This window comes from Nothobranchius furzeri, chromosome 7 (assembly GCF_043380555.1).
Source record: "Nothobranchius furzeri strain GRZ-AD chromosome 7, NfurGRZ-RIMD1, whole genome shotgun sequence".
In the NCBI taxonomy this organism is placed as follows: Eukaryota; Metazoa; Chordata; class Actinopteri; order Cyprinodontiformes; family Nothobranchiidae; genus Nothobranchius; species Nothobranchius furzeri.
Genome location: NC_091747.1, coordinates 64,903,166 through 64,916,895, shown reverse-complemented (window position 1 = coordinate 64,916,895; position 13,730 = coordinate 64,903,166). Strand labels below are relative to the sequence as shown.

General features: G+C 46.9%; 1 protein-coding gene across 1 annotated transcript in view; it reads left to right on the top strand.

Annotated features, from left to right (window-relative positions):
- Window positions 1-13,730, top strand: part of LOC107373288 (receptor-type tyrosine-protein phosphatase mu) — a gene marked incomplete in the record, with an annotated part of 175,322 nt that overhangs the window by 134,562 nt on the left and 27,030 nt on the right. The window contains 3 exon segments of the mRNA XM_070553545.1: window positions 11,828-11,915; window positions 12,337-12,413; window positions 13,540-13,576. Coding sequence (XP_070409646.1) covers window positions 11,828-11,915; window positions 12,337-12,413; window positions 13,540-13,576 — 202 coding nt within the window.

The following is a 13,730-nucleotide window of genomic DNA, read 5'->3' as shown; positions in this document are numbered from 1 at the left end:
CTCCCTGATCCCTCCATGCTGCTGGTTTACTAATTAACTGATTGGACAGCTTAACGAGGTAAGATGTCTTCTTGGTTCTTGACTTTGAGTGTTCAGTAGAAAATTGCTGGCCTTTATACTCTAGCTGAACGTCTAATATGTGTTTGTTTATCTGCATTACACTGGTCTCCATGGTAACAGCTCACCCAGCAGGAAACAATGTTCCTTGAAGGTGATGACGTGGTGTTACTGTGGAGCTCATGACTCTGCTTGACAATGTTCAATTCATCCATCCATCCATCTATCCTTCCATTTTCATCCGGTTATCAGGAGTCAGGTCGCGGGGGCAGTAGCCTAAGTCAAGAGGCCCAGATTTCCCTCTCCCCAGCCACCTGGGCCAGCTCCTCCGGGGGAATCCCAAGGTGTTGCCTGGCCAGGTGACACAGTCCCTCCAGCATGTCCTGGGTCTACCTTTAGGTCTCCTCTCAGTTCGACGTGCCAAAAAACCTCACCAGGGAGGCGTCCAGGAGGCATCCTGACCAGATGCCCGAGCCACCTCAACTGGCTCCTCTCGATGTGGAGGAGCAGCGGGTCTACTCCGAGCCCCTCCCGGATGAGCGAGCTTCTCACCCTATCTCTAAGGGAGAGCCCAGCCGCTCTGCAGAGAAAACTCATTTTGGCCGCTCGTATCCGCGATCTCGTTCTTTCAGTCTCTACCCAAAGCTCATGACCATAGGTGAGGGTAGGAACGTAGATCCACCTGTAAATCGAGAGCTTTGCCTTCTGACTCAGCTCTCTCTTCACCACGACAGACCGGTACAACGCCCGCATCACTGCAGATATAGGGATGGGTACCTTTGACATTTGAATCGATCCGGTACTAATTCCCGGTACCTACGAATCGATACCGGTACTTAACGGTACCAATTTTCGATACTTTTGAGTGTTTATTATTTTAATTCTCTTTTATAATTAAATATATATTTTTCTCAATATATAACAATATTTGATAAATATCACGATAAATAACATTCAACTGTTTGTATTTTAACATCGTCCTTGTAGTTTTATAAGCTGATAATTAATCTGAAGCAAACATCTTTACTGTGAACTAAATTTACTGTGTATCTTCATTCCTTTTACCGTCCTTTTTCATTTGATTTTTCCTACTGGGAAGTTAGAATTTCCGAGGAGAAAGCGAACGCACCATTAGCTGATAACAACGGTGGCAATGGAAGCTAACATATCAAGCTAACATTATCTGAAACAGTTTATTTACCTACCGGAGCAGACTAAGATGAGGATGTCTCACTTAGATCGTTGTCGCTGGTTTCATCATCACCCAGTTACCCATCACATTTAGTGAAGTGGACCCAAGCGTTAGCGTGCGTTCTTTCTACCATGCTGCTCTGTTTACAACTGGCTCGCAGCGACCGACGACATAACGCTCTTGCGCATGCGCAGCTGTCTAGGCAAGTTCTCGTTATGAAGGACGGGTACCGAAACGAGGCACCGTTTCAAATGACGTGAATCGGTGCTCGGTCGGTACTGTGGAATTCGGTCGGTACCTTAAAAAGTACCGACTTCGGTACCCATCCCTATAGCAGCACCAATCCACCTATCGATCTCACGCTCCAGTTTTCCCTCACTCGTGAACAAGACCCCGAGATACTTAAACTCCTCCAGTTGGGGCAGGACCTCATCCCTGACCCGGAGAAGGCATTCTACCCTTTTCTGACTCAACGTTCAATTCAAGTTTATTTCTGTAGCTCCACATCAGGACCAGAGTCGTCTCAAAGACCTTCACACAGTAAACATTCCAATCCAGGTCAGGGGTCTTATTTATCAAACATGGCGTAGAATCCGTACTAAAACGGTACTGAAGCTCAGCAAAAAAAAATTTCTTACGCCAAGCAGGTTTGTGATCTATCAAACATGGAGGACGCACAGCTGCACGCAATCTCCACTTCATGAATCAGAGACCAACAAGAAAGGTTCTCAGCTGCTTTTTAGTCACATCCCGCCCTCGCCACGCCCACTTACTGCCATAAATGGTCGATGCAAAGTGCCTTGTGGACCTCATGCATGTACATAAGCCGGCTGTTGCAGCGCTCCGCTATTACGTCCCTCAGCTCGCTAGGAGAGATGTGGTTGGTGAGGGAGCAATAAAGTTTGAGTGTGGGTGGAATAATAGCAGAGTGTAAGTGTCCAACAAAGGATTTTATTAAACAAAACAAAAAGGCAGATAGTCACAAAAGGGGAAAAAAAAGACTAACAAAACGCGTCAAGCCAAAAAGGGCTGGGAAAAGGGGTTTAACCGAAACAAAATAACCGCTAACTCCAAGCTAATGGAGGGACGCCCTGTTAAGCAGGGACGCTGGGAAAAGTCCACAATCAAAGTCAAATAGCCGTTCCTAGGTCAGGATTACCAGAGAGTCAAATCTAATACCAAATACCAAAGTGAATACCTAAAGCCGAGACTAACCAACACACGCGAGGAGAAGAGAGCAGCAAAAACTCTTCCGAGCCTTCACTACCCTGGACCTTCTCCCAGACTGTGGGCAGGAGAATAGCCTTTAACAGCTGGCCGGTGATTGCTAGATTACACACAGCTGTGCAGGAGACAGACGAGGCAGAAGCCACTGAGGCAATCTTGTGGCCGAAAAGGGGCAGAGCACGTAACATCTGCCAATGACATGGCGACCGTAGATCGAGGCAGATCAAGGAAGCGCTATTTCACAGAAACAGGAGTTGAGGTACCTGTGGGTGAGGTGGAGAAATGAAAGGAAGTGCTTTTGCAAAACAAATAAGAGAAAATCCACGGAGTGGCACAGCGTTGCTGAAGCCGTCAATGCTGACTTCTTCAGAGAGATCTGTGGCGGATATAAAAAATGATCCAATCGGAATTCGATCCCCAGACTCCCGGGTGAAAGTCACACGTGCTAACCAGTCACCCAAACAGAGACTGCCCTGTACAAGTAGCCAGGTCACATGATCAATCGGGTCACAGTGACAGGACACACACTGTCACACACGCATGATGTTCTGTCTCAATCTGTCCCCCTGCTGATGTTCTGTATTCCGTATTCTGCGCTTCAGACTGTGTGTGTGTGTGTGTGTGTGCGCGCGCGCACGTGCGTGTGCGTGTGTGTGTGTGTGTGTGGGGGGGGGGTCTTGTTCTGTGTGAAAACGAAGCAGTTTCACACAGTTTATATTTGACACACTCTGCTGCCCTCTGCTGGCCACATGCTGCACTTAGCCGTTCTGTGCAGCAGGTCATTGTTCTAGGGGGAGCTCTTTACTTGTTTTACGGCTTTTAGTCGTTGCTAATAACAAGCTAGCAGTTAGCTTTTTCAATTCATTGATCATTGTTAAAAAAACAAGAAGAAGAAAAGAGTTTGCTTTTCTGTTGACATCATGGTGGAGCCTGGAGTAAAAGTAAGCGAGCAACGTCTTTGGAGGTGAAGTAAAGTGCTAAAACCAGAGTGGACATTGGTGCGGCGTACGCTAGTTTGGGAGAGCTAAAGGAGGCTAAAAATCACAGATAGTGACCTGGCTTTGTGGCTATTGGACTAGTGAGGAATAATATTTTTTTGTCCAACCGTGTGGATCTTTTCACTTTCTCATCTCTCATCTCTCTCTTCTTCTTCCACCTATCCGAGTCCGCGTCGCAAGGGCAGCATCCCAACCAGGGAGTTCCAGACCGCCTTCTCCCTGGCCATCTTCCCCAGCTCCTCTGACAGGACCCCAAGGCGTTCCTGGGCCGATTGGAAATGTACTTTCTCCAATGTGTCCTGGGTTGACCAGGGGGCCTCCTGCTGGCAGGACATGCCTGAAACACCTCCCTGGGGAGGCATCCGAATAAGATGTACAAACCACCTCAACTGACTCCTCTCAATATGGAGGAGCAGCGGCTCTACTCCAAGTCTCTCCCTAATGTCCGAGCTCCTCACCCTCTCCCTAAGGCTGAGCTCAGCCACCCCGCTGAGAAAACTCATTTCGGTCGCTTGTGTCCACGATCTTGTTCTTTTGGTCATGACCCAAAGCTCCTGTTCACAGGTGAGGACTGGGTGGTAGATCAACTGGTAAATCAAGAGCCTTCTTTTTACTTTGTGGTATATTTTAATATTAGCTGGCTCGTATTATTGTTACATTTTTGTTAGCGGTAGCTACAGAATGCTGCAGCAGGGTTGTTCATGACAGTTGTAACTCCACTTTCAACCAGTAGGGGGAGGAGCGGGAAACTGCTGTGATACTTTAACTACTTCTTTGCCAGGTTTGAAACTCACAGGGAGCCTAAATGGCCATTCCCATCTGTACCGGGTCGGCCCGGGCCGGGTAGCGTAGGTTGTTTACATATCTGGGTGGCCTGGTATTTTTCCGGGCCAACCAAGGCTCATTCTCAGCCCTCTTCTCGAGGGGGTCTGCTTCAGGCCGACCAGGGCCAACACACCCACTGCTGACAGCAAATTCACACCTTCCATTAGAGCAAGCCTCTGATTGGTGGGTAGAATCAGCCCACATGGGCTTAAGGCAAGGATGTGTGGAATCAACCGGGCTAGGCTGGGGCCGACTGGGGCTACCCGGCCCGGGCCGACCCGGTACAGATGGGAATGGCCCATTAGTCACTTCCAGACCATGGGTCCCCGGAAGAACAAAAAACAGGGCTAAAAACGCTATTTCCTAATCCCGCTTGTTTTGTGCCATGGATTTCACATATGATGTCCGCAAATTTTAAAAATGCATTTTGGTACCAAGAATGCGCTTATTTTCAAACAGAGGGAAACACTATTTTAGGTTATGTGTAAAAATAAATCGAGGACTGCAAATCGCTTCACGAAAGTGACGTCATAGAAACCAAACATGGAGAAAACTGAGGGAAATGGCTGTAAATTCTGCAAACGTCCCATAGAAGGAAGGAACCACCATAAATCTGGTCATTTGGTAAGTAGCAGCTACGCTGGGGGGAGGAGATTATGTGGTGATGTCACACATGCGACATGCAATTTCTGGTGTGTAGTCGTGCTAATTCCAAACTTTTACAAGCAGAAAAATCGCAAAGTACGTGACTGGCGTGGTCAAAACACCCATCATTACTTTTCATTTAAATTGCAGTACAACACATGTGATTCAGGGCGTGAGGCAAAGCCGGTGAGAAAATAGCGTTTTTAGCCCCGTTGACTTGCATTCAGTTTTTCATTCTTCCGGGGACCCACGATGCGGAAGTGACTTAGGCTCCTCATTCTATACCCCGCCCCCTGTTACATACGCACACACACACACACACACACACACACACACACACACACGCCCACACACACGCGCCCACACACACACACACACACACACGCCCACACACACACACACACACACACACACACGCCCACACACACACACACACACACACGCGCCCACACACACACACACACACACACACAGGCTACTTGTATTTAAATGCTTGTGAGGATCTCGACTGACTTCCATTCATTTTAGTGACTCTGCTATGCCCATCCTAACCCATCATCATAGACTGGACAGATAATGTCCATAGGCTCAAATGATGCGTTTTATAGAAAAGACGGGAGGTTCCCACCGCCACCATTTTGAACGTGTCACACATCTCGTCATGGTCAGACAATCCAAAAATGGGAAAAGAGGCGGAGTTGAGGGTGGGGCTTTAACGGTCAAAAGAGGGTTGGATTAAATTAGCTAATGTTAGCCTACTAATGTTAGCTACTAGCTAACTTAGCTAACACAAAAGCTAAGACCCGGGTGGCCACTTGGCTAGTCATGCTGGCTGCCTGTGGAGCTATAAGATGGACGGTTAAAATACAAGCAGACCTCAGACCGCTGCAATCAGAGCCGGACCCCCTGGCCACTTACGTGAGGTCATGCTCCACCTCGGTCAGTGTTGGTTTGGAGGTAAACGGGAAAGCTCCATGCTAACTCAAGCTAATATATTTTAATGTAAAAGTAATTTTCAGGCACTTTTAGCAAGAGAAAGGCAGTAAAGTGACTTCAAAATCTACTGGAGGAAAGTTAGAAAACAATCTTATCTATAGCACCTCTCAAGATAAAAACCACGAGGCGCTTCACAAAACAAAGAATTTTAAATATAAAAAAGGTTTTTAAAAAACGATTTAAAAATATTTTTCTCATTAAAAATTGTGATTAATAATGTAAGGAAAAGGTGAAAACATGAACAGGAAAGAGGGAAACCATTGAATCCCGGCAAAAGAGGAATAAGAGCAGAACAAGGAGAGGGAGGTGATGAAGGTCCCACCAGAGCCTGAACAGGTGAGTTTGAAGGAGACCACTGAGTCCACTGATCTCAGGCTCAGGGGGAGAGAGGTCCAGAGTCTGGGGGCCACAGCAGCAGATGATCTGTCACCTTTGACCTTTAGCCTGGTGCTGCACAACCAGTAGGCTTTGGTCACTGGACCTCAGGGACCTGCTGGGGGTGTAGGGACTAAGAAGATCACCAATGTAAGATGGTGCTTGTCCATGTAAGGCCCTATAGACCAGAACCAGGATCTTGAAATGAACCCTGAAGGTGACTGGCAGCCAGTGAAGCTGGAGGAGAAGCGGGGTGATGTGGGTGTGTTTGGAGGACTTGGTCAGAAGCCGAGCACAGGCGTTCTGAACCACCTGTAGACGGTTCAGGGAGGTTCTGCTCAGACACGTGAAAAGAGAGTTACAGTAGTCTAAGCGTGAGGAGATGAAGGTGTGGAGAACTGTCTCAAGTTCAGAGCGGGACAGAATGGGACTCAGCTTAGCTTACCTGTCCTGTCGGGCTGTAAACCAATCAGAACTGATGTCTGGATGCTGAAGACAAGCCTTGCAGTTTTCATCTCACAGGTGAAGTGTTACAGCTTCAGTGACAGCGCCACTCCTGATACCAAAACTTTATTAGAAATATTGTTGGTTGTTTAAAATCCCGACGAGCACGGAGACAGGCGTAAGACAAGGGGGAGAGAGAAGGAAGAGTTGGGGGAGGGGGTTCACCAAAATAAACCATAAATGATGAACAAGAATCTGCTTCTAGACCTGCAGAAAGAGAGAGAGAGGAAAGGGGACACACAAAAGTGTGCCTTCATTTTGAACGACTTAGCTCTTTTTCCACCAGGCTAGACCCACTTCTGGGGGATGGGCCACCGACGCTGTGAAGTCTGTTAGACGTGAACGTCGAAGAGCAGAAAGGAAAAGGACAAGTTTACTGTGGAGTGCTTCAGAGACGAGCTGGTGTGCTAACGAGGCGGTAAAAGAAGCTTTGGGTGACCAGCGTGTTCTCTGAACTTGGCTCTTGATCTTGTTGCTTTTAACAGTTTCCAGCCTTTAGCAGGGTTTGTCATTATCATCTGGAGGAGATAAACTAATGATTCTCCTGCTCGTCCGTGTCAGGCTCTTCACATCATGTTAAACCAGCCGTCTGTGCCACCCATCTGTAGAGGTCTGGCTTCTTATTGGTTCCACATGCATTTAAAGGGGCGGTTCACTCGTTTAACGAGTACATTCCTGGTAGGAATGAAGGGCTCACTGGGTCAGTGCAGCTCCTGTAACCATCGCTCCCATCCTTATGGGGCAGCAGTAGCTCAGCAGCTTGAGCGGGTTGTCCAGTAATCGGAAGGTTGCAGGTTCGATCCCGGCTCCGGACAGAGAATTCTGCTGTTGTGTCCTTGGGCAAGACACTTAACCCACCTTGCCTGCTGGTGGTGGTCGGAGGGACCGGTGGCGCCTGTGCTCGGCAGCCTTGCCTCCGTCAGTGCGCCCCAGGGCACATCAGTGTGTGAATGTGTGTGAATGGATGAATGATACACTGTAGTGTAAAGCGCTTTGGAGTCCTTCCTCTGAGAGGCGCTATGCAAGTGTGGGTCATTTATCATATCCTGTCTAGACTGGACCCTTCAGGCTGAGCACGCTACTCCAGCTAGCCTTGGACTGGTTTCCAGTCAAATACCGATTCGGTTTCACTGACTCACCATCGGGATCAGCGCCACCGTGTTTGTCCTCACTTGAACTCGCTCTGTTCAGCGTGACCTCGGCCAGAAGTAAAGCCTGATTTATTGCAATACTAATGCAGAGTGGAGCTCTCTTTTCTGTCAAAACGAGAAATGCAAACCTGCGATTTCCTTAGGTGTGTTCTTGCGGTGTCGTGGTTCTAATTCCATGCTGCCGTTCTTTTTTTTAAACCACAGAAACGGTTTTGTTACCTGATTTCCCGCTACGTTTCGTTTGCGGCTGGAAACTTCTTCAGGCTGACGCTGATGGTGGCGTCACTTCCTTCTCCGTTTATCCGCGGGCAGCAGAGGACGTTGTCGCCCTCTGCTGCCCGCTCCCCCTCTCCGACGATGCAGTCCCATGCGTGGTCCAGCGTGTAAACCCCATCACCTGTTCATGGTCCCACATCCACGTCTCCTTATCTCGATAGCTTCCTTGATCCATCTTTTGTATTTTTGTTGTTCGGTGTTTATGATCCGTGTGCTGTCCCAGTCCATTACATGGTTTTCTCTTAAGCAATGATCTGTTACGGCTGACTTCTTTATTGTACTTTCTGCTTCTTCTTTTGCTGCTCTTGTGTGTTTTCGACTTGTTTCTTTCTCACACTCCTTTCTATGTTCTATTGTTCGTGTGTTGAGTTGGCGTCCGGGTTCTCCTACGTATGTTTTATTGCAGAGTTTGCATGGGATTTCGTAGATGACTCCACATTTAAGTCCAGCTGGTATCTTGTCTTTTGGGTGCACTAGTCTGTTTCTAACTGTTGTGTATGGCGTTGTTGGTGTGTTTATGTTGTGTTTTTTCATTGTTGCTCTTATTTTTTCTGTTATGCCTCTGATGTATGGTAGGGTTATCACTGGTTTTGGTTCTTGTCTTTCTGGGTTTCTGGTTCTTTGCTTTGGTTGTTCTTTTCTATTGTTGTTGTTTGTTGTTTTCCTTTGTTTATTGCCCATGTCGGGTATGCGCAGGTCTTTAAAGCGTGTTGTATGTGTTTGTCCTCTTGTTTACGGTCTCTCTCTTCTGTTACCATGTTTGCTCTAGTTTATTATATTTTATTCTACTTTATTCTATTTTTAATTATATTATTCATGTTATATGTAGCACGTTAGTACCGAAGCAAGTTCCTAGTTTGTGAATTGTTTATTCACTGACAATGGCAATAAACCTTTTTCTGATTCTGATTCTGATATAATGTTCTGATTACTGACATTTTGTGTATGGTGGGGTGTCACATGACGTCACATCTCTGTTCACAAAAACACCAACCCAAAAAACCATAGACATAGTAGTTAACAGAATCAGACAGGACAAGACTTTACATAAAAGGACAAACCTCACAGCAGACGACATAGCACAACTGATAGCACTGGTAGCTAACTCCACTTACTTCACATACGACAACACAATATACAAACAACTGGAAGGCTTCGCCATGGGTAACCCGTTATCAGCCACCCTGTGCCAGTTTTCATGGAAGACCTGGAACAAAAAGCCATCGCCACCGCCCCCCCAAACTGCTGAATAAAACTATGGAAACGCTACGTAGACGACATACTGGAAATCATACCAACAGGTCAAACAGAAACACTAACACAACACTTGAATAACATTGACGACACGGGCAGCATAAAGTTCACTTATGAGTTAGAAACAGAAGGCAGCATAGCATTTATGGACATGAAAATCACCAGGCAGACCGACGGGACCCTAAACATAAACACATACAGGAAACCAACACACACAGACCAATATCTATTATGGACATCAGAACACCCCACCATACACAACATGTCAGTAATCAGAACATTATATCACCGAGCAAACATGGTAACAGAAGAGAGAGACCGTAAACAAGAGGACAAACACATACAACACGCTTTAAAGACCTGCGCATACCCGACATGGGCAATAAACAAAGGAAAACAACAAACAACAACAATAGAAAAGAACAACCAAAGCAAAGAACCAGAAACCCAGAAAGACAAGAACCAAAACCAGTGATAACCCTACCATACATCAGAGGCATAACAGAAAAAATAAGAGCAACAATGAAAAAACACAACATAAACACACCAACAACGCCATACACAACAGTTAGAAACAGACTAGTGCACCCAAAAGACAAGATACCAGCTGGACTTAAATGTGGAGTCATTTACGAAATCCCATGCAAACTCTGCAATAAAACATACGTAGGAGAACCCGGACGCCAACTCAACACACGAACAATAGAACACAGAAAGGAGTGTGAGAAAGAAACAAGTCGAAAACACACAAGAGCAGCAAAAGAAGAAGCAGAAAGTACAATAAAGAAGTCAGCCGTAACAGATCACTGCTTAAGAGAAAACCATGTAATGGACTGGGACAGCACACGGATCATAACCACCCAACAACAAAAATACAAAAGATGGATCAAGGAAGCAATCGAGATAAGGAGACGTGGATGTGGGACCATGAACAGGTGATGGGGTTTACACGCTGGATCGTGCACGGGACTGCATCGTCGGAGAGGGGAGAGCGGGCAGCAGAGGGCGACAACGTCCTCTGCTGCCCGCGGATAAACGGAGAAGGAAGTGACGCCACCATCGGCATCAGCCTGAGGAAGTTTGCAGCCGCAATCGAAACGTAGCGGGAAATCAGGTAACAAAACCGTTTCTGTTTTAAAAAAAGAACGACAGCATGAAACTTGCAATTGTTCAGATTGCTGCTGTCATCTACAGAGCCGCAAATGTGTGTTAAAAAGTCTCTTAGATACAAAAAAACAATAAAACTACATTAAAAACCATAAAAACACTCTATCTGGACCGATACATGACAGGATTCCACAGATCAGCGCTACGCCCTCTGGTGTCCTGGCGGGGAATTGCTTTGCCCCCCAGGAGACGGAGAAGTCTGAGGACAAATTGTCTCCGTCCGTGCGTGGGTGTCTGTCCCTCGTGGAGCTGATGGGAAGTATAAATCAGGCTTCAGGCTAGGCGTGATCGTGCCTGTTCAGGCTCTAGGTTCTGGGACCAACATCCGGTTGGTGCTTCATCTCAGGTCCCTTTGCGAGTTTTAGTGTTTCATTACTTTAAGCATTTTACAATATTGTAGCTGTACTTGTGATACGTGTGCGTTTGCACGGGTACAGCACCTTGGGCATCCTCGGCTGGTGGTGGGAGCCACTATGTGCTGTTGCTCAGCGTGCCACTGACACAGGATGTTATCCAGGTTTATGAAACCAGTTCTAAACTGGAACCAGATCCCAGATCATGCTGGGACCAATCAGGAGGCATAACCGCTGCTGTGGGGCTCCAGTGCTGAACCGTAGCAGGCAGCTCTTTCAAACACATCATGACCTTCACCTTCTCACAGCCTGAAGCATGCTGCAGGCCTGCTCCTCTCTCACACACACACACACACACACACACACACACACACACACACACAGAGAGAGAGAGAGAGAGAGAGAGTCGTTAGTTCATCGCTTCCTTCCATTCTTTTTTTATTTTCTATTTTCTACCTCTCTCTGTTCCTCACCAAAGTGTGTGTGTGTGTGTGAAGCTGATGGATCATCTTCACACACACACACACATTTTAATGAGTCTCAGGGACTCACTGTGGTTCAAAGGGAGACACACGCTGTGAAATGTTAATGTGTCGTCTCCTCACACAGCTCTTGGATCCGTTTATTTCTGTGTGAACACATGAACACACCTGTCGGTGTGTGTGTTTACCTGCAGCGTCTCTCAGCCGCCCCGTCTCATAATTGGACCCATTGGTGTCTCGTGTCCATGAAGACACGCGCCGAGCAGCAAGCCAAACACCTCCTGCATCATTCATGGCTCTCATACTGAACTGTTTGTTTTCACAGAGGTTCTTTGAGGGACAGTCTGCACCATGGGACTCGGCCAAGAAGGATGAGAACCGCATGAAGAACCGCTACGGAAACATCATCGCCTGTACGTACTGGTTTGAGCCGCCAGACCTGTTGGGAGGCTGGTTAAAGGCCCACATGTGGTCCAGGTGTTCCCAGTTGGGACTTCAGGTCCCACTGGATGGTAAATCTGCCCCTGTTCTCAGGCTGAGTCAGGGACGTGATGATCCAGAGACAAGGTCTATCAGGGGCTTAATCACTAAAAGCAGTTTTAGGTTTAGATCATCTAGTTACCATGGTGACAGGCTCCTGGACCCACAGGGTTGCACCTGCTCTCTGGACCAGGGCTGAAGCCCATCAGTGTGTTAGCAGCTCTTTAATTCAGAGGAAGTTGTTTATCTGACAGACCAGGTAACACTGTGTGTGTGTGTGTGTGTGTGTGTGCGTGCGTGCGTGCGTGTGTGTGTGTGTGCGTGCGTGCGTGCGTGCGTGTGTGTGTGTGTTAGACGATCACTCTCGTGTGCGTCTACAACCTCAGGAGGGAGATGGCGGTTCGGACTACATCAATGCAAACTATGTGGATGTGAGTACCAATGATGGTGTTTGTTTTTAATGGCGTCCATGATGTCATCATCTGGAACCAACCAAATGGTTTTTAAGTGTCTTAACGGTCTTGGGCCTTCTTACCTCTCAGAACTGCTTTTACCATATGAACCCTCGCGGCCTCTGCGCTCCTCTGGCAGGCGTCTCCTGGTCATCCCTAAAGTCAGGACACACACTAACGGCGAGGCGTCCTTCCAGTGTTACGGCCCTCGCCTCTGGAACGAGCTGCCAGAGGACCTCAGGGCCGCAGAGAACGTTCATGTTTTTAAGTCCAGGCTCAAGACCCATCTTTTTAGGTTAGCTTTCATCTAAATATTTTCTACAGTTTTATTTCTCGTTTTACATGATTATATTTTATTACTTGCTTTGCATGTTCTATATGATTATATTTTAGCAGTTTTATTATTTAAATTATTATTTTACTGTCTATATCATTTTATTTATTACTTATTTTCTAATTTTTGTCATTTATATTAGCTCTTTTATTACATTTTTACTCATTTTAATCCAGTGTTTCCTCTGTGGGGGCCCTCTGCCCCGGGAGCGGTGGTCGACTGTAGCTTCCTGGGCGCTCTATAGGTGGGGGTCTATGCTCCCCCTCCAATGAGCGCCCTGACTTAGTGTGGAAGACCTGATGCTGCCGGGGCAGACGGCTCCTCTGATGGCGTTTCCTTGCGTTACCTTACTTGGCTCATCTGGACTCAGCCTAATATAATTTTTACTTGTGTGTGTCTGTGTGTGTGTGTGTGCTTGCATATGTTTGTAAATGTTTTTAACCTGTTATGGGAATCTGGGGTCATTTTGTAAAGCACTTTGAATCACACTTTGTTTGAAGAGCGCTTTAGAAATAACATTTGATTGATTGATTGATTGAACCAGCAATCAGAAGGGTGGCAGTTCCAACCCAGCTCCCTCCAAGTGACTCTGTTATTGTGTTTCTGGGTCAGGGGACCCCAAAGCGCTTTACCCACTGGTGATGATGAGCTCATCACAGCACAGATGAGGGGGAGGACGTTTATGGCTGACACGGATGGAGCCTGACCAATGATGTTGTGTGTTACCAATGACCTCATGATGTTGATACCTGTGGTTTCTGTCTCCTTCAGGGCTACCACAGACCCAACCACTACATCGCTACACAAGGTGAGAAACCCTAACCACAACACACCTTTTGCATACACACAAAGCATCATGGGACTTGTAGTTGAAAATCAGGAATTAATTCAATTCAGCTAACTGCAGTAACATGGTCTGGCCACTGGGGTTATCTCACACACACACACAGTCCAGGTATGAT